We start from the raw sequence: 27,943 nt of genomic DNA on the forward strand, positions 1-27,943 counted from the left end.
TGGTTGTGGGAAATAGTGTGTTATCACTTAACTGTGTATAACAGTAAAAAATATTGGAAAACATTTTTTCTTGGTAATTATTGGTAGAGCCACTTGCTGATTATACATGAAGTGTCCAGTTGCATGTATATCTTTGAAATATTTTAGTAATGTTGGCTATAGTTTGGCATACATAATCTGGTACACTATTCATTCATCCTTTCAAAGTATGAAATACCTACTGTTTTCAAGCACTGTGACTGAGGTTAACTATATGAATTAACTTAAAATGAATTATTTTTCCTTTTTTGATTTAAAAGCAGGATTTAATTGAGAAACAAAACACAACCAATGGAACCTCATCTCCACAATTGTTCTGTAGCCACATACACATAATAAATGTGCCTGGTGTAAGAGAAATAAGACCAGTTTAAGTTTTAAGATTGATTTTCTACCTTCAAGGAGCATGATTTAATTGGGGGAATTGGTAGGATATGGACATAAATGGTTTCTTGCTACAATAACAGATGTGATATATGTAGGATGACCTTATAATTTATTGTCTAAATTGAGGTACTTTTGAGAATGAAAGGGGGCATAGTAATAGTGAGACAACAAACACGAATCAGAATTGTCCTAGGCAAGCATGGACCCTATAGTGACAGTGATTGGATGGAAACTCTAAGGAAGGAATGAGTAGTGTAGGTTTGAGTGGTCACTTAGGCTTCAAAGGTGACCTCAGAACCAAACAAGAACAATCAGAAAGTCATTCTGGTGATTCTTGCCAGGATAGGATTTATAATAAATATATTGCTTTGGCTGAAATAGAAATTTGGATAGGGAATTGGCAGTAGTTGGACTGAAGAGTTTGGATTATAAATATTTGATCTTAAGAGTTACTTAACCTCAGTGTCCCAGTTTTACCATCTGTAAAACAGAGATAACAGTGCCTGTCTTACAGGGTCCTGTGATGTTTAACTGTGTACGTTGTAGAAAGTACTGTGCAGCACTTGTAAGTGATTAGTAAATGTTAGCTGTCTAGAACACCCTGACAGAATTTTAAACTTTTAAGCATGTGTTTGAGAGTACATGATGGATTGGGCTGAGAAACTGGCAGAGAGTTTGAAAGAATTAGTAATTGGGTAAGGGCAAGTGAGAACAAAGGGCAGGAGTAAATGATGACTGAGCTTTCAAGCCTAAAGGACTAGGAGATGAGGAGAATTCAGCAGAAATAAATAAGGCAGGAAAGATACCTGTTGTTAAGAAATAAGTTCAGTTTTAAATATACCAATTTTGAGGAGACAGTAAGCTATCTACCCAATCAGAAATGGGCAGCTAGCAGTTGGATAAATGAAAATGGTGCTTCATGGATGATTAGTTTGGGAATATTCCAAATGAGTGGCAGTGGAAACCTTGGGAGTGAATGAGGTCTCTCAAGGATGGAGCAGGGGCTGGGAGAGAAACTGATGAGGGAACCTTGGCAAACCTCATATTTGGATTATAAAAGGAAGAGAAACCAACTGAAAGAGAGGACCAGAAGATTAAATAAGCAGGAATAGTCTTCCCAAAGGATGTTTTACCAAACACTAGTTCTGTGAGGTGGTAACAGGTAATATGGGAAAGAAAATTGGTTCTATAGTTAAATACTCATTCACTGCAAGAATTCCATGCCCTTTTACGGGAGACTGAGGCAGGAGAATGGCATGAACCCGGGGGGCGGAGCTTGCGGTGAGCGGAGATTGTGCCACTGCACTCCAGCCTGGGTGACAGAGCGAGACTCCATCTCAAAAAGAAAAAAAGAATTCCATGCCCTTTTAATATGTTAACATACATGACACATCTCCAAGAAGGAAACATATAAAGTAGTGTTTTGTAGATGTATCTGATGTTAGAACCCTTTTCTCCCCAAAATACCTCTTGGGGGTTGGTGTTCTAGAAAACATACTTTGGGAATTACAGGAACCTAATGAGGAAAGACGTTTAAGAAGTAAGGGGTTAAATTGTGTGGAATGTTACAGAGAGACTAAGGAAGATGAGAAATGAGAAGAAAGTTTTTGATGTTTTCATTAGATGGTCATAAGCAACCTTTAAGAACCCAGTTCAGTAGCATGGCTTCAATAGACACAGGTTTAAAAGGAATGAAAGATAAAGAGTTAGTGATAAAGAAATTAGAGCATTGGATTTATGTAATTTTACCTCTATCCAAGTCTAAAGTGTGACTGATAGGAATGAATTGGTCGTTATTGAATGTTTATGTGTCCTATGTATATTATTGTATTCCTAAATAACATTCTCTTTTTACTTAATAATTTTCATATATTAGTGAGGAACTTTAACAGTCATCTGGAACAATACCTCTGAGAACCATTAGTTTCCTTTTTATAGGGTAAAGTCATACATTAAAATTATCTTATTTTCTAGCCATGGCATCAAGCATTAAACCATTTCCCCATGTTTTCTTAAAAGTATGGGGAAAGATGCACCTTTTTAAATTCTGTGTTTTTACAGTGTCCATCTTATGTGAATTTTATTCTAATAAATAGTAAAGACCATCTCTGGATATATTCTGCTGTTTCATGCAACAGTGATACAAATATTTAATTCATAGTTATGCTATAAAAGGGGAGTCATTTTTACATTCCCTAACAATAAGTAGATTATTTTAATTACAGTTATTTTAACATTTTTAAAGGTAGCAATGCTATGTCAGAGGACTTCTGGCTGACTTTCCGTTACAAGTAAAATTTTGTTTCTACATCAATACATTATGCCCAACAAATTTGAAAATCAGCAAATAAACTTGAATTTCAGTGACCTGTTTGTGTTAGCCCCATTGCCTGCTGAGGTGGCTGAATGCCTTATAGCAAACCCAAAGTACTGTGGAGCTAGCAACTGTGTTTGTTCATCTCTGTATTTTCTAGTGCATCTAGCCTAGTGCCTTTTTAACACACATTTGTGTGTTCAGTCTTTTGAAGAATCAGCTAAAAGTAGAACAATCTTGAACACACTAATAATACAGGTATAGCTCTCCTCCCTCTTAGAGATTTTGGCATATGAAAGATTCTGAATTTTGCAACGAAGAAACTTACTTGAATTGAAGTTTTCTTTTATGTTTTTAAATTGTGATAAAATACATATAACATAAAGTGTACCATCTTAACCATTTTAAAATGTGCAGTTCAGTGGTGTTGCACATTTGTGATGTTTTGCTACCATCACTGCAGTCTGTCTCCAGAACTTTTTTCATCTTGCAAAACTGAAACTCTATGCCCATTAAACAATAATTCCCGCTGGGTGTGGTGGCTCACACCTGTAATCCCAGCACTTTGGGAGGCCGAGGCGGGTGGATCACCTGAGGTCAAAAGTTTGAAACTAGCCTGACTAACATGATGAAATCCCATCTCTACTAAAAATACAAAATTAGCTGAGTGTGGTGGTGCATGCCTGTAATCCCAGCCACTTGAGAGGCTGAAGTAGGAGAATCTCTTGAACCCGGGAGGTGGAGGTTGCAGTGAGCTGACATCCTGCCGTTACACTCCAGCCTGGGCAACAAGAGTAAAACTCCATCTCAAACACACACACACACACACACACACACACACACACACACACACACTATTCCCCATTAAACCCCACCTCCATTCCCTGGCAACTGCATTTTTTGAATTTTTAAACCCATTTCCAAACTTATTTCACAGTAATTAAGAATTCTTTTTATCTTAGCATCTATTTATATTCCTTACAAGTTCCATGGGTCAGAGAAATGCAGGATTCGTTTTCAGTTAGTATATAGCAGATTAATTAAGGAATATTTTGTCTCAAAAGTTGTGTAAATCCTAAGAGAAAACAAGCTTTTCTGGAGAGGCGATTTGAATAAGATAGAAATAAAATATTTAAAAAGAAATAGGAGGAGTCTTGAGCGGGTGTTTTTGGGGTGGCATCGAAGTGTGCTGGAACAAGCCCTGGCCTAGGAGGGAGAAAACCCAGGTTCTAGCCAGCCTCTCAGGGCCTCTCTGTCCTGGTCTTTTCCTTATCTATGAACTGGATGAATTCTGAGACTCCTGGTTTTAAAAATTGTTCTGTGTTGAATGATTGAGGAATATTGTGAAAGGCATAGAATTTAAAGTAGTACTGAGAATTTGATAATGGCATAGAATAAGTAGGAGAGAGGGAATCTGGGAATTGACACAACAAAGGAGCAGACAGCTCAAAGGGGATATTGTGGAAGGCTCAAATAATGGCAAAGCTAAGGCAAATAAGTGTAGACATAAAAGATTTATCCTGTATCGTACCTGGATTTATTGGAATATCTAGATGGTTAGAGAGAAGAGAAAGTACTATATAGTAGGTACTGGAAGTGTGCCTTGTGCTAGAACTATTCAAAAGAAAACTGGTGTCTAGTTGATCTTCAAAAAATACTGGTTAATTTCAGGCTGTCTTATCCAAAAAACTTCCACCATCATGCCCCCACTAATGGGAGGTGGACAGAGGAAATAGAATTGTCATCTTCCTGAAATATATGAAACTGTATCATGAATATAACTACTCTTCCCCTCCCTGCTGTCCTCTCTAGTGCTTTGCCTTTACCATTTCCCTTTTTCCTTTCTTAGTTTAATATCTTCAGCGTTTGGGTGACAGAAACAATTGTACTGAACAGTTGTTCTTAATTTACTGAGCCATGTGACCTCAAGATACTCCCCAAAACAAAGATTTCTCTAGAAATCAATCCAGTGCCCTAGAGAAAGTACTTTTGAATTCATTCAAATTTGTTATTTAGTTAATAGTATGTATAGAAAACTAGAGGGCTACCGTTGCCCATTGAAATCAGGTTAAAGCTGTTACCTTGTATCCTAGATGCAAGGGATATCCTACAGTCAGGTTTTATAGTGATACAGACCATAATTTAATTCAGAATCAATATGCTCTTTAAGCTTACAGGATTTTGAACTTGCGAAAAAAGTAATTTTAAGAATAAGTTGCAGGAATTCTCAATAATATATACTGTCAGTCTTCTCATGGAATTTTAATTTTATCAAAGTTTCCCAAACTGAAAGTAAATGTACATTTTAAAGTACTAAAGGAAAGAGCATTATATAGTTAGCGTTACGTTATTTACTAAACTGATGATGGATATAATGGTGATGATAATTTGTGATAGTATCTAACTATTAGGGACTTATGTGCTGGGCACTAAATGCTTTATGAATTGTGAGTTTTATACTTTGATTCTGAAATGTATTTATAAGAACCCAAAGTTTTCTTTGTTTCTTCACTGATGAAGGAAAAAAAAAAAAACAGTTTACATAGAAAGCAAGGAGGCTAATTAACTATTACTATTCATTCCTCTCCATAACCCAACAGCTTTTCGTTCATGTTCATGAGTCTTCTCCCGAAAATATTTTAGCTAATAAGTAGTTGAATGGTTTCTGTAATTCAAAAATTATTAAATGTTGCTTTGGAATGTAGTTTTCCACCTACATTTTTAAATGAGTTAAAATGTTCTGGAAGTTCACATTCCAAGTAAATGAGATGTCGTAAAAATTTTATTTGAGAACTTAAGCTAGAGGACTCTCTGACCTCTCTTATCTACCTCATAGGGTAGGTAAATGTTTCCACAAGTAAAAGCAGGAATCTCACTGAGTGTTCTACCTATAAGGATTTAATATTAACATTTAATAAATATTAGAATCTACATCATACTAAATGGTAAACAGAGTATAGAAAAAGACCCCATAGCTTCTTCCATCCATTTAGCAAATCTAAATGTACCCTAGTTTACAACTTCATGCCTTAGTCTACTGAATACAAGTAAATTCATAGTTAGGAATTCAGATGTATTATGGGTTAAAATCTGTTTTCACAGATGGCTTAAATTATTTCTTCACAAATATGATTGCTGCCCCATTTCAGTGGGGGAGAGAAATCCTTTCTTGACTTCTCCAGTTCTATTTTGACATTCTTTTTCTACTCTTTTTTCCAAAACATGGGTCATTATTTCATCCAGGATGATGAGATGCCGAAGGATTTATTAATGCCATTCCCTCTCAAACATCTAGAAGCTAGAATGTGTGAATTGGGGTAGAGGGTGAGGAGTGCAAAGCATTCTAGGCAGAAGGAAAAACCTGTGTAAAGGCCTTGGGGCGAGTAAGAAATTAGCAGTTTTGACTGAAAGACCCCTGTGGTTGGAGCCTAGTGAGGGGAAGAGTGGTGGAGATGACATTGGAGAATAAGCAGGCCCATATAGGGACCATGGTAAGGAGTTGCTGGTCTTTAGCAGAGTGATATGGCAGCTAAGTGCTGTGGGCTCAGATGCACCTGGGCTCAAATCTCAGCTTATCTGCTTACTAGTCTCTAAACTCTGTCCCATAACTCTAGAATGTGAGAGTAATACCTTTTTCAGAGATGGGCTAGGTAGAATAACCAAGTGCAGTACCTGAAATATACTGCACCACTCAGTAAATGGCAAGCTATTATATTTACTTTTTATAACTCGCTGTTCCATACCCTACTCAGGAATCTCAGACCCACAGCTGCTTCCTTTTTATTATTTTTAAAATTCATCCAGCAAATATTTATCAAGCACTTACAATTAACATATCCTGACTACCCCTCCCTCCCATAGTTATCTGTTTGTATGTCTCTCATAGCTTCAAGGTTATGAGATCTTCAAGGAATTTCATATTAACCTTTTGCAATCCAGGTACCAAGCAGTGTCTGTTTTAGAAAATGTTTGAATAAGTGAATAAAAGAAAGTTTATGAAATATGTAATTACCATATTTTAGCACTGCAATTGTTTGAATAATTTTTATTTTAAATCAGTCTTACATAGGAAAATATCACTTCCTCATTCTTTGTTTCTTTTACAGTACAGTTAACAAAAATTCAAAATATGCCCTTTATAAATTCATAACTCTAGAAAATGTTTACTTTAAAATTTATATATTAAAATAAGTCACTGATAGGTTTTTTTTTTGTAGATCAAGTAGCTGTTTTAAACTGATATTATTTTTAAAAAACTATTCATTTTCAAATGCAAATAAGAAAATAACCAGAGACTGACATAAACAACAAATTATCAGAAAGTTGAGCACTTAATAAAAGTCTTTTGTTTTGAGACAATTACAGATTAACCATGCAGTTTTCAGAAATAATACAGAGAAATCCCAAACACTGTTCACCCAGTTTTCCCTAATGGTAACATCTTACATAATCACAGTGCATATCACAACAAGAAATTGATAATGATAGGCCGGGCATGGAGGCTCACACCTGTAATCCCAGCACTTTGGAAGGCTGAGGCAGGTGGATCACCTGAGGTCAGGAATTCGAGACCAGCCTGGTCAATATGGTGAAACCCTGTCTCTACTAAAAATACAAAAATTAGCCGGATGTGGTGGGGTGCACCTATAGTCCCAGCTACTTGGGAGGCTGAGGCAGAAGAATTGCCTGAACCCGGGAGCCGGAGGTTGCGGTGAGCCGAGATCCCGCCACTGCACTCTAGCCTGGGTGACAGAGTGAGACTCTGTCTCAAAAAAAAAAAAAAGAAAGAAATTGGTAATGATTCACAGACTTTATATTTGTCCAGTTTTGTGTGCATTTATGTGTGTGTGTTTGTGTGTGTGTATGTATTTAGTTCTATGCAGTTTTATCACAGATAGATTCCTGTACCAACTACCACAGCCAAGATACAGGACAGACAGTTCCATCACAAGAATTCTTTGTGCTACCCTTTTATAGGCAAAGTAACCCTTCCTGTCTCCTCCCTTCCAGCCTGGCCATTCTCCATCTCTATAATTTTGTCATTTCAAGAATATTGTATAAGTGGAATCATATAGTATGTTACCTTTTGCAGTTGGCTTTCTTCACTAAGCATAATTCCCTTGATATAAGTTGGGAGTTTGTTTTTTTTTAAGATTTGCAAAAAGGATCTAATACCTTTCCCACTGGCTACCTGCTTGTTGTTGCCATTTAGCAAAGAAGGCAGGAATGAGCAGTAGAAAGGCAAAGGGTGCTTCTGTTGATGGTTTTCTCTAAGGAAGACTGGCATGTGAAGTAGAGTATCCCAATACTCATTTTATTCTTAAGAGATTCTCAGAGGAGAAGTGGGAATTCCTTTTCGGATCAACGTATTTGTCTTTCAGCAGAAAACAGTCTTTTTAAAGGGCATGGTCCATCTCCATAATTATATTTTATACCCAAAGACCATTCTAGTCAGTTCCATCTTCCATCCTCCCTCTTTCTTTCCTCTCATTTTTTTCATCCTGACTGATTAAAAACATATTATTTTATAAACTAAGTTCTATATGAAATTTCCCCAAATTGATACTGTCTAACAAATAGAAATGGCAGTTTGACTAAAAATGATTCTAACTTGAAATTACATGTGTTGAAGAGTTCTTGTTGTATCCATTGGCCTTACAGGAAATCATCATGGTAGTTCTGCCTCACTAATAGTCTTGTTTGATTTGTTTTGCCTCAAAAGTAAATATAAAAAATATATAGTTCATTTGAGTGATCTAAATGCCATATCTTAGGAACTTTACTACATATTAGTTCTCATACCAAATCAGAGTCCTTATTACCAGTTTTCTTTTAGACAGGTATGTACACAAAGTATATTACATTTTAAGCTATAAATAAGTCTTATTTTTAACCCATTGTTGCTGTGTCAAGGATCCTACAAGCAGAGGTTTTAAATGTATTTTATACTTAGGCTTAGCTTGGCTTCAAAGATGTAAAAAGGTCTTTCATTAATAAATATTTAAATAATAAGTACTTAATATTTTAAAGGAAACTAGCTCACATTTATAGAAATTGTCATACATTTACTGAGAGGAGCTATAGTTAACATTATTTATCTGAATAAGCCCTGGAAGATTCTTACTATAGCGTAGGAGCAATTAACTAATAACCAGCCCGGGTATCCAGTTATTTATCTGCGTGATTTCTTTCAGGATTTCTTCTAAAGGAAATTATGGGAATCCAGTGTTTTTCTCCATCTTTCTTACAGTCCTAAGGTACACTTGACAAGCATACTGAGGCAGATTCATGGCTCTAGTCTAGTAGCAAGCTTGTCTCATAGATATAAGCATAGGCCCAAGTTAAGACCAATCTGTTAATTGTCTATATCTATTAACCTAGTCCATTTGAAAAGTAGGCCCAAACATATATGTTAATATGGTAACTTAGAATTAATTTTACTTTTCAAAATACCTTACTAAATGATAGCATTTATGTTAACTGGGGCATGTTGCTGACAGCAAAGATCCAGAGCCCAAATCAAAGATTGAGGTATTTACGCATATGAACTATCTGCACGACCATAGCACTACCAAGAAACAATTATTATCCATTCCTGTTCTACCTACTATGCCACCGCTTCAATACAATGCCAGAATGCTGAAGCCCAGGTTTGAATCAGCTTTGACCTTTCTAGTCTGTACTTTCACTTGCATCTTGAAACTGAAAAAACTGAAATATTCGTCCACAGTTACTGACTACCTACTATGCGCCAAACGCTGATATAGGCACTGGATGTTTCAGGCAAGAGCTACTTTACTCAGCAGTGCAGTGTTGTGGGTTTGTTGCTGCTCTTTTCAATTTTGGACATAAGCTTCTTTCCTGAAGCAGTTTTACTATAAGACTTGATAAATTTTTAGACTTAAGTATTTACACAGTTACTGTTGGCAGTTGTCATTTTCTCCCCCTTCCCCACCCAGAAGGGTGATTACGTTTCCTCTGAGTAGAAGATTTTAAAATCTTACCCTGCTTTTTGTTCTCATTTTATACTTCCAAACCACTTTCAGACTCTACTGTGACTTAACAAACTCAAACGTTTTCTGGAACTAGGCAGTTTCCTGAGTGTTTGAAGCAGGCCAGGGGGAGTAAGGAGGGTCTCTGTCAAACCGAGGATGCATAACCACCTATAAACATTAAAATGATATTTTTTAAACTTGGTTCAAACTTATTTAGAGGCTGTGAGTTTCCAACGTTCTGAACATCTAGATAAATATGAGCTCTTTAGACCATTTGATTTTTGAAATATGAAAGTATAGTATCAGTTTATTGGCAACTGTGATGTGTGTTAGTTTTAAAATAGGAAATGCTGAGAATTTTGTGGCACGAACCCAGACAGTTAAATTTATGGAGTGCGGTATGTGTGTCTTGTTTTGTCTTGTTTTGGTTTGGTTTGGTTTTCCTCTCACAAGCTTAAAAGCTTGTGAGAGGAAAAAAAGAGGAAAAAAAGAAATTGGGAATGTTCAAAGATAATTTCTTCAGCCGGACATCTAGAACAGAAGGTCTTAGGTTCAATGAATAGCCTTCAAAGGATCCATGAATATCTTATAACTTCATTTTTAAATGTTGTATTTCTATATTTCTGTGCTTAGTGTTTTTTTAATAAAAAGTAGACTTTGTTGATTTATTTTTATTTTATCTTTTTTTAGGGATGGGGTCTCATTCTGTCACCCAGGCTGGAGTGCAATGGCATGATCATTGCACTGTATCCCCACAGCCTCAAACTCTGGGTGCAAGCAATCCTCCTGCCTCAGCCTCCAGAGTAGCTAGTACTATAGGCATATGCCGCCACACCTGGCATATTTTTTTCTAAAATTTTTATAGAGTCAGGGTCTCACTTTGTTGATCAGGCTAGTCTCGAACTCCTGGCCTCAAGCTATTCTCCTGCCTCAGTCTCCCAAAGTGCTGGGATTACAGCCATGAGCCACTGCACCTGGCCAACTTTATTTTTTAGAGCGGTTCTAGGTTCACAGCAAAATTGAGAAGGTGGCAGAGATTTCCCATTTACATTTTTCCCCCATGCATACATGGCCTTCCCTGTTATCAGCATTCCCCCACCAGAGCGGTATATTTATTACAATTGATATGCTTATTTGTCTACTTAAGAAAATCATTTATATTTCTTTGAAAGCCCATACTGATACAGTACTTGATAGCTTTAAATTTTTTTAATATTAATAGTTTATTAGGAATATCCTGAAATGATTGAGTACTCTTTGAATTAAATGTTACTGTATTTTAAAAGTAATACAGACTTACTGTAAAAATTAGAAAATGCAGGAATACACAAAGAAGAAACTAAAGATGAAATAAGTACCGTTATATTTGGTACATACCTTTCAAGACTTCAGTTTGTACATATATATGTGTGAGATATACACACCCATACTGTTGAAATATAAACAGAGTTCTGCTTTGTATTTTAGGTTTTTAAGCTGTCAGAAGCACTATTTATTTATTTATTTATTTTGAGGTGGGGTTTTGCTCTTGTTGCCCAGGCTGGAGTGCAATGGTGCAATCTCGGCTCACTGCAACCTCCGCCTCTGGGGTTCAAGTAATTCTCCTGCCTCAGCCTCCCAGATAGCTGGGATTACAAGCACGCACCACCATGCTCGGCTAATATTTTGTATTTTTATTAGAGACAGGGTTTCACTGGGTTGGCCATTCTGGTCTCAAACTCATGTCCTCAGGTGATCCACCCGCCTTGGCCTCGCGAAGTGCTGGGATTACAGGCGTGAGCCACATCGCGCCTGGCTAGCACTTTTATTCAATTCAAAGTTATAAACTTATAAACTGCTGTACCAGAGAGGCAAGAAACCAAGTTGCTGTAATAAAACATTTTGGCAGCAAGAGAGTCCTGATCTCTTTATATGGAATGACAGGAAAACAAAGTAGAAAAATGTTGTCATTGAAGATAGAAAATATAGGATAGTTAAATGTAGTCTTGGTTACACCTTTTCTCAACCTGGTTAGTAAACAGGTTACTTGTTCAGCAACCCATGAATATTCTGTATTTTCTAGCCTCTTAAAAGGAATTTATAACACAAAAGTTGAATAAACAAGATGTTTTTAGATCCAAGTAATTTAGTTTTTAGTTTTTGTTGATTTTTTTTGTCAACCTTCTCACCATAGTTTCTATGAAAAGCTGCTTCCCTTTTAAAGGGAGCCTCACATTTCTTATTTTATATTTTTCTTTGTGTGTATTATTCAACTTAGGCTGCCACGGCAAAATACAGTAGACAGGCAAAATACCATTGCCTTCTTGTTGTCCCCACCTGGAGGGCAGGAAGAGAGAGGGAGAGAGCACAGGAGCCGAGCTCTTTCTCTTCTTATGAGGCTGCTGTTGGACAGACGAGGTCCTCACCCTTATGATCTCCCTTTAACCTTAATTACCCTATCCTCCAGACACAGTCACTTTGGGAGTTAAGTCTTCAATACAGAGATTTTGGGGAGACGTGAGTCAGTACATAGCAAATAGGCATGTGTTCTTTTGTTCCCACAATACTGTTTTATACCTGGCTGCTTTCTCTCACTTAATATGTTGTGGCTGTCTTTTCATGTCAGATCATACAGGTCTTTATCTCATGTCGTTTAACGCTGCATGGAATTCCATTGTAAGGATATACTATCATTTGTTTTCTCATTTCCATATTGATAGACATCAGGGAAAATCAAAAGTAGGCTTTGGTATCACCTTTACAGATCCTAAAGACTAAATCTATTTCCTTTCATCATTTTTAAATATAATTTGAGTAAAAACCCAGTGGAAATTAATTTTAAGCTTAAAAAATTTTAAGAAGTAGTAAGTTCACATAATTTGTATTACTCTTAATTAGGAAGCTTGAATTTAAGTATATTTTTTCTAGTTAAATACAAGTGGCTGAACTATTAGGGGCAGAATTTCTTGGACATTAATGACTGAAGAACCTTAAATATTCCATATAAGTTCAAAGGGTAATATGTATTTGTTATTCATACATTAAGAGAAAGCCGTGAGTAGTAATGTATCTGTGACGACTAAAATTCACATTGTGTTGCATAGATGTTAGGTTCCTTGCTTGAAGAATTGCTCATTACCGATTTGCTATAGGAAATAAATAAGGTGTTACTTTCGTAGAGCATAATCATTCTTGCGGACTACTACTTGAACTCATTCAAGTGGAACTCAAGAGTTTTTGGATCACTTCTTTACAGCAACATGTTTTTATCAGATCTCTTCCTGTATTCAGCTATTTGGTATAACTTCATTCTAATTAGAAAAAGCAGCAAGAAGGCCGGGCGCGGTGGCTCAAGCCTGTAATCCCAGCACTTTGGGAGGCCGAGGCGGGTGGATCACGAGGTCAGGAGATCGAGACCCTCCTGGCTAACACGGTGAAACCCCGTCTCTACTAAAATACAAAAAACTAGCCGGGCGCGGTCGCGGGTGCCTGTAGTCCCAGCTACTCCGAGGCTGAGGCGGGAGAATGGCGGAAACCCGGGAGGCGGAGCTTGCAGTGAGCCGAGATCGCGCCACTGCACTCCAGCCTGGGCGACAGAGCGCGACTCTGTCTCAAAAAAAAAAAAAAAAAAAGAAAAGCAGCAAGAAATTCTTATTGGGCATATTGAAAGGGCTTTTCACCTGGAACATAGATTTCTTTTATCTTTTAAAAAACTTTTAATTGAAATATGTAGATAGAATATGAAATCTACTTCCACTCCATCTAATATGAAATTCATTTGCGTTACATTGAATCTAGAATTGTGTATATGCGTTTTTATAGGGGAGATATTTTATAACTTTCAACAAAATTTTCAAATAATTTTCAAATTGGTGAGGTGCTGGAAGTGACACTGGCCATGGTGGTAAGTGAATATAGTAAATCAGTGACTGCTGTAATAGGCACCAATTTATTTATTATTGTAGACTCTGACATCTTAAAGATTTTCTGGTATTTTTAATAAGAAAAAAATTAGTAACTAAAAAGGAGAGCTTGGGTAACCTGGGACCTGGCACAGTTCAGACTGGTGCAATGAGATTCTCTGTTCTTTACATATAAAGAAACTAGGCTAGATTGCCTTATCCCAGGGCACTGCTCTGGACTGGACCCAACTTTTAGTAAGATCTTACTTACTCTTTTAACAAAGGCCAGGAGTAATAGAAACAACACTTGTATTTCTGTGACTTACAGGGGAATACATAGATATGGTGTTTTTTTTAAAAAAAAAAAAACATTAAATTAATTACAACAGATAAAAATTAAACATTTGTGAAATATATTAACAATGGTATAAGCAAATATATATTGACTTGGAAATACGAAGCCAGTAGATCTCAAACACTTTAATTCTCTTATCTCCCTTAGGGTTATCACTGAAGGTGAATTTATATCCTTTGTCCCATGTGTCCTAACTTACTACACCTAAAAAATATATGGTCATGCAGTTGGGACTAAAAGAGCTACTATTATTGATTCCTTCTTTAACCATGATAAAGTTCTTTAAAATTAAAGTTTCTTGGCCAGGCACGATGACTCACACCTGTAATCCCAGCACTTTGAGAGGCTAAAGTGGGCAAATCACTTGAGGTCAGGAGTTCAAGACCAGCCTGGCCAACATGGTGAAACTTCATCTCTACTAACACAAAAATTAGCCAGGCGTGGTGGTGGGCATCTGTAATCCCAGCTATTTGGGAGGCTGAGGCAGGAGAATTGATTGAGCTCGGGAGGCAGAGGTTGCAGTGAGCCAAGATTGTGCCACTACACTCTAGCCTGGGTGACAGAGCGGAGACTCTCTCAAAAAAATATATATAGTTTCTTGTTAATTTGTCTAGGTTTTAATAATTTTCATAGGATAAAAACGTGTATATAGTTTTTCTTTTAATTACATTTTTTAAGAAGTAGAGTATCAACTAATTTTTTTTTCTGTTTAGTGATGAGATCTTCAGTGCCAACATTTTATTAATTTTGGGTAAAATGTATATAATAATAGTGATAACTTGCAAAAGTTCAATTCTGAACATTGTTGGAGTAATTAAATTTAAAAGCATAATGAATTTTTTTCCTGCATTCATTTATTTTGGCAAATATATCTGACACACACACACACACACACACACACACCCCTTAAATAATAGGCAATAAAATCAAATATCAAATTCCCATTCTTTTAAAAAAGTTTTATAGAATTTAAATAAAACCACAATATGGCATTGGTAATAATTTAGGATGTGATTGAAATGAAAAGCCTTGGAGTCTTCTTTTTTACTTAAAAGATTTTTAGGTTTATGTTAAAAGAATCATTGTCTTCTTACAGATAAATTTACGCCTCATTTTGGTAAGCGGAAAAACAAAAGAGTTCCTGTTTTCTCCTAATGATTCTGCTTCTGACATTGCAAAGCATGTATATGACAATTGGCCAATGGGTAAGTGATATTTTTTCCTTGAGTATGAATAATGTTGATTCTTTATGCCATACCTTGTCTCACAAACATTTTGAAACTGTTATAAACATATAACATTTAAAAGAACAACCAAAAATTGGGAGTGTAAGTCTCAGATGTAGAAGATCATTGTATCCTTCCTTATCTTGCTCTTCAGCAGTCTCATTCCCAGATGGTAAAGGAACCCAGGACGCAATGGCTCCTTTTGCCTTAGAACTGTTTTAATGTAAGTGAAAAAAAAAATGTGTTTTTTTTTTTGAGATGGAGTCTCGCTCTTTCGCCAGGCTGGAGTGCAGTGGCGCGATCTCAGCTCACTGCAACCTCTGCCTCCCGGACTCAAGTGATTCCCCTACCTCAGCCTCCTGAGTAGCAGGGACTACAGGTGCGTGCCACCACACCCATCTAATTTTTGTATTTTTCGTAGAAACGGGGTTTCACCGTGTTGGTCAGGATGGTCTCGATATCTTGACCTTGTGATCTGCCCACCTCGGCCTCCCAACGTGCTGGGATTACAGACGGGAGCCACCGTGCCTGGCCAAAAAATATTTTTAATAAAGAAAAATGCAGCCAGGAATGGTGGTTTTTACCTGTAATCCCAGCACTTTTGGAGGCCAAGGCAGGAGGATTGCTTGAAGCTAGGAGTTTGAGACCGACCAGCCTGTGTAACATAGCAAGATGTCATCCCTACTAAAAATTTAAAAATTAGCCAGGCATGGTGGCACATGCCTGTAGTCCCAGCTACTTGGGAGGCTGAGGCAGGAGGATCACTTGTGGCCAGGAGTTAGAGGATGCCATGAGCAGTTATCACACCACTACATTCCTGCCTGAGCGACAGAGCAAGACCTTGTCTCAAAAAAAAAAAAAAAAAAAAAAAAAAAAAAAAAAAAAAAAAAACCACACACAAAATACTGAATATACACACACCTTCATTATCAGTAAACCTATTTTACCAAAACACAAAGTAAGAGGAAAGAGCAACATTTTTAACAGATAATACATTCTCTATGGTCTTCTCTAGATAGCCTATTTAAAATTAAGTTTGAAACAAAATTAATTTCTAATTCATGTCAGTTCTTGTGTTCTCTGAACTACTATAAGGTCAAGATGATTAATATCTGTCTGTGCTTTCCATTTTCAAGCCAGTAACCATAACAATCTTGGAAAATGTGTTTGGTATTTCTTCCTTTCTCTGATTTTATTTATTTATTTATTTTTTAAATATAATAAGACTGTGGGCTGGGTGTGGTGGCTCAGGTCTATAATCCCAGCACTTTGGGAGGCTGAGGCAGGCAGATCACTTGAGGTCAGGGAGTTCAAGACCAGCCTGGCCAACATGGTGAAACCCAGTCTCTACTAAAATTACAAAATTTAGCTGGGCGTGGTGGTGCACCCCTGTAATCCAAGCTACTCGGGAGGCTGAGGCAGAAGAATCTCTTGAACCTGAGAGACAGAGCTTGCAGTGAGCTGAGATTATGCATCTGCACTCCCGCCTGGGTGACAGAGCGAGACTCCATCTCAAAAAGAAAAAAGAAAAAAATTACCTCCCTCAAGGGAATTGTTGGTTCGTTTTCTTCCTTTGAACTTCCCCAGTGTCATCTTGATCCTTATGTCATGTAGCATAGTGATACTAATTGTTTTTGGCTGATTTCACTTAATTTTTTTAGCAGAAGCAATTTGAACTTTTAAAGGACAAGACTTGTTTTGACAAAGAACGTAGTATATGTACAAAATGAGTCAATTAGATCAGTGTTTCTCAGCCTTAAATAATATATGGAACTTTTCTAGAGGAAGATAATTCTTGTAGATCTCTAGTTGCTGACTTAAATTATTTTATTATAATGAGTATTTTAAAATATAGAAACATAAACCCAGTTAAAACTCTTTATTCTTGTTAACTCATATGTATAATCATAAAACTAAAAAAGATTGATTCAGAAAATGCAAATACAACTCTCAAACCAATAATGTTCAAATTAACAACATTAATGTGCTAGATGATGTATATTTTTACCAAAGCCAACTCACTGCTTACCCCATGAATACTGTTGAATTTGCCATGCCTATGTTCCTACATAGTGTTTGATGATCAGGTTATCTGTAGAGTCACCATAAAACCTTTACTTATACAGTATAACAAATTGTTACTCAGTTTTCTCTTAGATAGAATGCATCATTTACCTGTTAAGTGAACCTCTGTTCTTACCTCATTAGCCTCTTTGGCGCCAGTACAATCATAAATTTAATCCACACGTGAGTACTGAAAACCCCAGGCTGCGCTTGGTTATAAAATGACTATTTAAATCATCTAGACAGTCTCCTCCAGATTTCATTAAAATGAAAATACAGATTTTCCAGATTTTCATTAAAATGAAAATACAATTTAAAACTTCTTGAAGAGGACTTTTAGACCCTAAGGACATGTCTTTGTGGATTCATAGGCCTAAATTTAAGAAATACTGATTTAGACAAATACTTTCAACTGCTGGATCTTTCTTCGCATTAGTAACCAAGCGGCTGATTTCTAAATCAGGGAGATACTGAAGCTATAAAGGTCATAGCTAAGAAGGCATTTCGGAAAAGCTAAAGAAGACTAAATTTGGGCTCTAAGAATATTGGCTATTCTTTATAGCCAGGCGGAAATAGATGACTATCAGTATGAAAAGCCTTTTTAAATACCCAACAATGATGTTATTCTAAGTGTGATACAAAAAGATTACCCTTATGAGATTTTTTTGGGGGGGTGGTCATAGTAATAGCTCTTGATATATGGATATTATAGATGAGATAACACAAGGCAGAAGAAGGGTAATCACTCTGAAATTTATTTGGGCAGTATCATAAGGTAAAAGAAACACTTTTACTTTCATAATTACTTACTTAGATATTAAAATTAGTTTAAATTCAAGTATAGGTCTTTGCCATAAATAGTATCCCAAATGAACAAACCATCTACCAGTACTGAAAATTGATTGTATCAGTGGATGTTCCTTTATTTAAAAAAAAAAGATTTTGATTCCCAGTATTTCCTCAAGTTGCCAAATCTACTCAGCAGTTTTAGACACTGCAAAGAATAGAGAAGTACTTTAATTTTTATTTTACATAAAATATTTAAATTAAAATTGTAAGTCTGTATTGTATCATATAATGTACTAAAAATCAGCAAATTACTTATTGATGCTAATAATAAATGTGTGGCAAATATTAAATCAATAGAAGAAAATACTTAATGCACTGTACTTGTTGAAGGAATTAGTTTTCCTTAGCATGCCCTTATGCTATTTAGTGGAAATATTACTAACAGGTGGAATAGTCAGACACATAGCTGTTACTGGGTCAAAGGTTCAAAAAAATCTATTAAACTTAGGATATGTTAATAACACCTGAAATTCTTCATTTAAGCTATATTCTAAGGTTTCTCTAAATTTTAGATCCTTGGGGAGGGGAAGAGAGATAGCATATTACACCGGTGAAGTACATGGAAATCATGACACTCTGTATAAGATAATGAAACATGGGACTTCAGGTTTCTGCACCTCAAAAAAAGAAAAAATTCAAGTATTTTTAGAATATTAGTGTTTGTTTCCTGTGAATTAAACAATTACTGTAATTTACCTTTGTGTCTATGGAGCACTTCCATCTTGACCAGTAGTATTCTATTAAACAATAATTTTGGAAGTGATGAATTCAAAACAATTTGTACTATAGTGTTAGAGACTTATTTGATCTTTCTTCTGGAATAGGAGGGACCTGGGAGTAACGGGATCAGAAGGCAACAAAACCTTGCAGGAGGGAGAAGAGGGAAGAGACTAAAGGCATGGGTCGGGGGCAGGAAATGACCGGGATTCATTTCTCCTCTGCTCATTTCAGCTGTGCCTAAGTTACTTATAGGCAGTGGTTTTATCAAATTCATATTCATCATTTTGAATAGTCAAAAAAAGGGCAAAAGAAAAATCTGTAATTACTTCCTTTCTCTTCTGTCACTCTTTCAGAATACTTTAAACTATATTTTTGTGTGTTGCCCATTATCTCTTTCTATAGGAAACAAACACTTGAGAATTGTTGACAAAAAAGACAAAGGAATTCTCAGATCATTAATAAACTGAAGGCTTAAATTGTTACATCTACAAGCTCATGAAAATTACTCTTTACCCTACATAACACTCGTGTCCTTAAACCTTTATTTTAATGGAGTAGCTTCCATCTTTTACTATTATATAAATTATAGGCTGAAGTTAAATAATCTTTTACCCATTCTACCTACCAGTTTGTCTTTTGATTTTCTTTGTGCGTACACTTTTCTAAGCTTTCATGTGTGTACAGTACCTCCTAATATATATTAGTTTTTCAGTTTCTTCCAAGTCTTCATTTTGGGTGAGGTGAACTAAAGTTGTATCTTCTCTAATGTTTACTAACTGACTTCAGATAGAAAATAAGATAATAAATCAACATTATCCAAAAGTCAACACAGTTTTTTTTGTTATTCTTAATATCAATATATTAACTGTTTTTTAGATATTTGTTAAACCTGCTGTTTTCTAGCCTTAAATGTACATTATAACAGGTACAAATATTGGAACATTATAATACTATCTGTTAATTACTGGTAGTTGAAATTAATTTTAAAATGGTATTTGTTTTTACTCGGTAGGTCTTTCCCAACTCATTTGTATTAACTTTAAACTTGGGGACTACGATTTGGTACATTTTAGTATTCTTTAAGAAGCAAAATGAGTCTTTTTGCAGCTCTTGCTACTTAAGAAGAATAAGCAAGAACCCGGGTTGCGGTGAATATATGAATAGTGCCTGTTTCTAATAGTAGGAAGCTCCAAGGGCTTTCTTTGTACTCTAACTGATTTGAATCTGAATTTTTAAAACAATATAGTAGTACGTTAATTACGTGTTAGAATATACCTAACCAGTTCACTGGATTCTTTTCAGACTGGGAAGAAGAGCAGGTCAGCAGTCCAAATATTCTACGACTTATTTATCAAGGACGATTTCTACATGGAAATGTCACATTAGGAGGTAACAGCCACCTTTGTAATGGGATTTCATGTCTGTCTCATGGTAGCATGATTCGTTTGTTTTAAATGCTAATGTCTTTGAATTTACTAAAAAAAAAGACAAATTAAAATATGAATTCTGCCTACTTCTGGTATGCCTACTCCTTCACATTGTGTATTCTGTTAAATTTAATTTTAGGACTGTAATAAGTATCTACTACCTTGTGAAATAAACTCTATCCCAGTGTAGATAGAATTCTATACCTACTATTTTTTACATGTAATGTTATTATATTTCCAAATAATGTAATTCAGATATAGTATTTTAAACTTAAGACTGGACACACAAACTAGGAAAAATTTATGATAGTTTTTAAATATATGAAGGGATGTTTTCAGGTGTTCCTACCTGATATAGTTGCTAATCATGTGAGAATAAAGTAAGTGACTGACATTAGAGCAGCATTTTAGCGTAATAGTTGAAAGAAAAGATTTTGGAACTAGACTAAGTTGTATTAGCTGCACTACTTACTGGCTGTGTAAACCTTGGGCAAGTGACTTAACCAACCTGTGTTCCAGTTTCCTCATCAGTAAAATGGAATTACAATAGTGCCCACCTCAGAGGTTAAAAAGGGTAAATTACTTTATATATTCAAAGTGCTTACATGCATGGCACATAGTAAACACCTTAATTGTTAGCTATTATTATTCTTTATATATGATTGGAGAAATGTAGCTCAATAGTGCCCCCTTATGGGGTACATTTTCTACCATCAACAGGATTTGTTTAGTTTTGAAAATAGATACTTCAAATATATTCAGATAATTGGAAATGTATAGGCAAATTAAACAATCTAAATATATATTTCATTAAATATAGTCTGACTTTTTCCTCTAAACCTAATATTTAATCTGTTTTTCCTTAAAGGTAGAATGTTTGCATTCATTCATTTAGCATGTATTTATTAAATTCTTACGTGCCAGCACTGTGCTGAGCACTTGGGAATACAGGATTGAATAAGACAGAAGCTCTCCCTTCAGGTTGCTCTAGTATTACATAGGACAAACAGATAAAATGCACTGGTAAAAATCCTGGGCAATAAGGGCTAAAGTAGATGAATGCAAATGATTTTATGACAATGTCAAGTGAGTAAAACATTTCAGGCTATAATCTCACACTGAGTTTCACTAGTAGTTTTATAACTGGTCTAAAAAATGCTTCTATCTACTAAGATATCTGGCACTTTAAAATGGAGCTTTTTTTATTTGTAGCTTTTTTTATAGCTTTTGTATAAATAGGTGGACCAACTCTTAATGCTCTTTCTGTAAGAATTGACTATTAGCTCCCAGGCTATATTGTACATTCATTAAGGATGGGACCATGTTCTGGTCTTTTTAAAATTATGGCTCATACAAGATCTTACGTGAATTAAAAATTGGTAAATGATGGTTGAATTTAATCTATTGATTATATGAGTGAACCTTGAAATACTCCATTTCCCTTTTGAGTATTGATCTATGTGAGCAATTTCCCACCAACTCCATTCCTTAATTATCTTTTCTGTTGTGACCTCAGAGTTTGAACTTCATATTAAAGCTCATAGAATTTGTGTTAAAAATCAAAATTATTGATTCATTCCCACTAAAGTATAATTTTTTACCAGTATTTTTTTGAAATTGTTTTAGAATAATTAACAGATTGACTTATATAATTATTATTGTCATTCTGTATTGCTGTCCTTCTTTTCAAAAACAATAAACTATCTCCAGCGTAGAAGCATGGCCTGGACCTCCGCATTAATAATTATAACTGGATGTTTGAGCAAGTTTGGATAACGATATCAACTGTTTGTCTTTTGGGTCTCAGTTTTTCTTTTTAGTATCCCTGTGTTCTTCAATGTGAATAATAAAGAAGATAGTGCACAGGGAAATGCAACCATCTTTAAATATTTGAGTGGCCTGTGTGGAAGAAGGCTTTGTGTGGCCCTAGAACTTGCTCTGTGTAGCCCTGTGAATTAGACTTAGGATCAATAACTGGAAATCAAAGACAGTTTTCTATTCAATATAGGAAAGAATATGTGAACACATTGAACTACCTAAAGAAAGACTAGACTGCCAGGGAAAGTTAGTGAGATCTTTGTTATAGGTGGTGGTCAAGCAGTGGATGACCACGAAGTAGTGGGTATACAGCCATGGGTGGAATTCAGCCATTATGTGGACAGTGCAAGTAGGAAGCCAGGGCATTCTCTGCCATTCTTGAAATTTTCTGGTTCAGTTAAGTTTCAGGTTGAAATATTCAGTTATCAAATGTCTTAAAACATAGCCCTGTATCCCCCTTTTTGAACTAGAACCTTTATATAGTCATACAGAGTTTAATTTCATGAAAGGAAAAGTGTGACAGCAGCCTTGTTAATCAGAGGGTGAAGAAGATGATCAGCTAAAGCTTTGGCATTCAGTATGGCCCAGATTAGCATTTCCCAAAATGTGGTTCTGAAATAGTGAGCATGAGGCTCATCTAGGATACATATTTTAAAATACAGATTTCTGCATGCCCTCTCTCCCCAACCCGCGTCTCCTGATTTTACTACAGAATTGAATTCCTGGGTGATTTTTATGTACTCTAAAGGTTGAAAACCTCTATTCTGGATATTGTACTGTGTCATAGGAGAAAGCAGAAGCGTCCACAGTGAAAGGAAGAGAAGGCATTTTAGATTCTGGCATTCCTCTTCTTTCACATTTTTAAATGTTATTAACATCAACACCTACTATTTCTAGTTAAAATTCAGATGAAGAAGAAAAAATAATAGCTCCCACACATTACATTTGTAACTTCAAATGGTAAGCCTCTCGGGAACTTTCCAGGCCTGTCTGACGTTTTTTCACATTTATATCTCAGTTCACCTACCTTTTTTCTCAGATTCATTTTCCTTGCTATCTCAAAATGGTGATGGTAGTATATACTGAATGCTTTCTTTGTGCCAAGCTCTGGGCAAAGCACTTTGCTTGGATTGTTTGATTTAGTGGACACAGCTACAAAGGACATGTAATGGAATTAGTATCTCCGGTTTAGTTGAGGAAACAGAAGCTTAGAGGGTAAGTAACTTCCTGAGAGTTACACAGTTGGAAGCAGCAGAGATGAAAATTTTTAATCCAGGTTTGTCTTACTAGAGCCCGGAAGACGGGTATGAGAGTGATACACAGCCTGGTAGGTGCGCATTTTAAGTTCAGTTCAAGGTTTGAAATGTTGATCAGGCTTTCCCAAAGATTTAGTGAAATTTTTCATAACATAAAGTCGTATTTACATTTTAATTTAAGTCAGGCCTAGGAAGTTATTCTAAAAGCCTCCTTTTTTTCGTTATGTATTTATGGGCCATCGTGCTTCATTTGAACATCAGAGGTTAAAAGTGTAGACCAAATAATGGCTGGCCAACTTTAAATAAGATGGGAACTCACCTTAAACATATGAAATAGTACCAGTGTTGAAGATAATTAGGATTATTTTTAAAATCTGCATGGTAACCATCATCCTATAGAGCAAGTTTTAAAACAGGGAGCTGGAGGGTCATTATTGCTAAGTAATGATCTTTGGCCTTACTTCAGTTTGTAGTTTTTGAAGACAGGGTAATTTGAGGTGTCAGAACTAAAACATGACAACTATAGAAACAGTTCTAGAAGCTAAATATACCAGCTGCTTCTAATTTTATACCCAGAGTAACAAAGGGATTTACCATGAAACTCAGTGTTTGTATTTGCCTTAGTGGACATGGGTGTGTATTCTATGCCTGAAATATTTCATGATAAAATTTATTAAATTTATAAGTGAAAACATGTTATAAAGACTTGATTAGGAAACAGTGATTATTGATAACGCCAAGACAGTGATTATTTTAACCTAATCTTTTTAAGAAAATTCTTTTCTAATGGACGAATACAGGGATGAGAATAAATGTTTAAAATCAAGTTTGTTTCTTGCATTTCTTCATCATAGTAGCCTGTTCAGTGCAGTAATTTTATTAGACAATTGACAGGGTAATTAGATTTAGAATTGAATATGCTCTTAATCTAAGACCTTGGACCTAATATAGAAAGTATCTTTTTAAAAAAATTTAATCCCTTTCTCCTCTAAAGGTAGCCTCTGATATTAGCCAATTACATATTTTTTCTTTTATCATTTCTTAAATAATATGGATAAATGTGTCAAGCAAATGGCTATATAACTGCAAAAAATTTTTAAATTTTAAATGTTATTTCTGATAATATTAATCTAATTTTGTGAAGGTACTCTGAGTTAAGAAGTTCAATCTGTTAAAGAAGTCAAAAAAAGTAATCAATTTTTAAAATGGTTTTAAATCTGGATAGTGATTTTAATAGGTCGATATATGTGTGACTAATCGTCTTTTGCTTTTCACGTAGCATTAAAACTTCCTTTTGGCAAAACAACAGTGATGCATTTGGTGGCCAGAGAGACATTGCCAGAGCCAAACTCTCAAGGTAAGCCATGCGCTGGAAAAGTGTCTCAGTTGAGGCACAAAGACAGGCATTCAGAAATGCTGGCTTTTTCTTGGAAATTCTGAGGGAAAGGAAGTTTGCATAGTTTATGAATAGAGATTGTCAAACAAATAACCAGACATTTTTGAAACATGCTAAAATTAAAAGAACATTTATTACAGCTTCTTAATTTTGAAAATGCAAACATTTTAAAACCCAAAACTACTTCTTCCTATACTTGATTGCCTAGCCCCTTTTCCCCTCCAGTTCTAGAATTTTTATCAACAAGGCCCTTCTTCATTTTCCCTAGGTCAGAGGAATCGTGAGAAGACTGGAGAGAGTAATTGTTGTGTAATCCTGTAAACGCTGTCTGCCTAGTGTGATGTGATATAGTCTTTGTCTTTCATGCTGCTGGGACAGAAAAGACCCGACATTGCTTCAGAAACCGTTCAGAACAGTCTGCCTGTAAACCCATGGAACTGAATTACCACATGAACACTGTCATCTTTTCTCATGAAAGTAAAAAGAACCAAGAACATTTTCACTCTGATTTTTTATTTCTCGTATTTTATGTTGAGCCGTTTTAAAACATAATGGTTTTTGAATGTCAATCTCCAGGGGAAAAGTTAAGAAGTTATCTTTCGTAGCAGAAACCATTTTGCTGCCACAAAATTTTCATCATCAGAACTAATAAATCAAGTGTTCCAAATACAATTTGCACTAAAAGGATTGGCATTATTTTCCTCATCAGCAGAATTTATAACAGTTTGTGGTACCTAGAAATACTTATATATACAATTCCACACTGGAAGACACTCAGCAATTAATGAAGTTAATTACTGGGCCAACATGAGAGGAAAAAATGGAAACAAAAATGTTGGGTGAATTCTACCAAAGTCAGCCGTGGTGGCTGCACTGGCACAGAATACTAAACTGAGTGTGACTATTTTCACTGCAACAAATGAAAAAACAAAATGTGCCTGTTTAAAGCACTCAGTAGAGGGCTGATGAAACTGATTTTTTTTCCTTTAAGACATGCACTCTTGAGTCCTACAGTAACTGAGTGCTTGTTTAGACAGCACAAGAAGGGGTGAGAGTGTGTCTCCTAGCCTTAATGTGGGAGGGTAATTCCAGTCACTCATCGGCTTTCATTATTGTGCAGAAATATTAGAAAACCTCATTGATCAATTTTATGTATTTGAATATCAGTGAATTGAAATTTTCCATAATTATCATTAATTTGTACCACATCCGGTGTCATTCTTACTCCTTAGAGAGTTCAGATGAATTCTTAAAATTAAAAAAAAAAACTCCATAGTACTAATTTTGTTTCTTTATATAGTTTGCATTTGATATTAGTGCTTGCAATTGTATTAAAGTCAAAAGCTGATTTTATGGCATACACAATTAAGAATGCCACTTTTCTTTTATTTCATACCAATAATTTAAAGATTGATATGCTAAAACAATTTGCACAGCACTAAAGCATGAGCTAGTTTCATCTAAACCTGTAAAAATATGAAAGATTTTATATTTTTTCACTGGGAAGAAATTCTTCCTGGGTGAAATTACAAATATGTGTAGAATATATTTAATAAAAGACTTATAAAATACCTAACTATAGGACTTAAAATATAGATTGGCTTGTAGTATATAGAACAGTATTCCATATAAATAAGTTTAGCCTTTATAAAAATGAAGTTGCAGGCTGACATTACATTCTGTACTTACTAAGTGTCAACAGCCCTTAAAAACATTAAATGTAAATGGTTTCAAATGGTCAGCGTTGTTTAAATGTAATCAGGTTATTTTATTCATTGTTAATGCTTTGATGAAAAGGCTTTATATGCAGTAGCTCTACGAAAATACTGTTCATACTGATCAGAATTAAATTTGTATAGAGCAGAGTTTTAAAACGAATGTAAATAGCACTAAACATTTTCTTTCTGCAACCTGTACTTACAGATTCTTCCTGTAAACTAAATAAAAAAAAAATCATAGTGCATTTTGGTGGTAATTTTAAAGGTCTTGATTAGGTCAATAATTGTTTAAGCACTGTCTCATTCATGTTTGCTACTTTTATTTCTTAAGCTTTTAAAATTCATTTAATTAATATTCTGTTGTTGGTTTGGGGAGTATTCCCAATGTATCTTTGATATTTAACCTGGTTAATTTGTATACAGTCACAACAACAGATAGAATTATGTAGTCTCTGTTATCACTAAAATGTTACATTCAAGAGATGTTAAATATATGCTTTGTTGACTAGCTGAAATGTGAATTCTGTTAGTGTTGACTAAAGAATCTGGTAGTTGCTTAATTGGGCAATTAAAACAATTTATGGCTCTATTCTTTTGTAAAACAAACTACTGGTAATTATTTTTAATACCTATTTTCATTCTAATTACTCTTTTTTTAAGTTAAAGACTATCAGTTAATTAAGATTGAGTTTTATGATGGTTAAAATCTCTATTGGTTTTCAGTATATTTTCTGTGTGTTCTCAGATTATATATTTCAATCAATTTAGAGTTTGCTAAGTGAGATAAACTGGTTCACTAGTAGAGAAAGAATTATGTCGCTTAATACCTAGTATCATAGTTGTACAACATGAAAAATAATAAAAGTAGCAGTAAAAGTATATACTGAAAACACCAAAAATTTAGATGCCTTAATAGTATATACGTGAAAATACTCAGCTGCCCCTTTAAAAATAATTCCTTGGACTGCCTGGTGGTTAAAATATGATTCCTCATATCCAAGGCTACTTTTGAAGATCCCTCTGCCAAAAATACAGCTTGCTTATCTAAAGGTGAGAGCTGCATAGATCCAGTAATGTACATAAAGCCTGAATGATGAGCCTATGTCCCTGCCTAACGCTGGTGTCTCACTCATCTCTTTTATCTAAATTGTCCTGAACTTTGTTAAGTGTTCGGACAAGGCCAAGCTTTTCTTTATTAAAACCTTAGCATGTCTCCCTGATCTGAACTATTTGCTTTCTCTTCAAGATAAGTTGTATTTTGCCATGAAAAAAATACAGTATCTAATATTACCATTCACATTAAATGAAGTTTCCTCATAACATCTATCTTTAGTTTTATGAAGTCATCGTGACCAATGTTACAGTAATTTCTGTTAGCTGATTGTGGTAAACAATGTTTAATGTGAAAAGAAATTAAAACTTCATCTATTGTAGAATAATTCTCTAAAATGACTTCCATTCATAATTCTGGTATATTTGCCTATTCTTTATTTCACTA

At 35.2% G+C, this 27,943-nt stretch overlaps 1 protein-coding gene across 3 annotated transcripts in view; it reads left to right on the top strand.

Annotated features, from left to right (window-relative positions):
- The window catches only part of UBL3 (ubiquitin like 3), a 75,193-nt gene extending 47,315 nt beyond the window's left edge, over window positions 1-27,878 (top strand). For all 3 annotated transcript variants that reach the window (XR_001880750.1, XR_001880749.1, XM_017848511.1), the window contains exons 2-5: window positions 15,068-15,176; window positions 20,133-20,219; window positions 24,611-24,688; window positions 24,996-27,878. Coding sequence is in view for 1 of the 3 variants with exons in the window: in XM_017848511.1 (XP_017704000.1) it covers window positions 15,068-15,176; window positions 20,133-20,219; window positions 24,611-24,688; window positions 24,996-25,048 (327 nt within the window). In the remaining 2 variants the exon portion in view is untranslated. The remainder of the gene's footprint in view (window positions 1-15,067; window positions 15,177-20,132; window positions 20,220-24,610; window positions 24,689-24,995) is intronic.
- The last annotated feature ends 65 nt before the right edge of the window (window positions 27,879-27,943 follow it).

Source organism: Rhinopithecus bieti, unplaced genomic scaffold (assembly GCF_001698545.2).
Source record: "Rhinopithecus bieti isolate Rb0 unplaced genomic scaffold, ASM169854v2 scaffold_28547, whole genome shotgun sequence".
Lineage (NCBI taxonomy): Eukaryota > Metazoa > Chordata > Mammalia > Primates > Cercopithecidae > Rhinopithecus > Rhinopithecus bieti.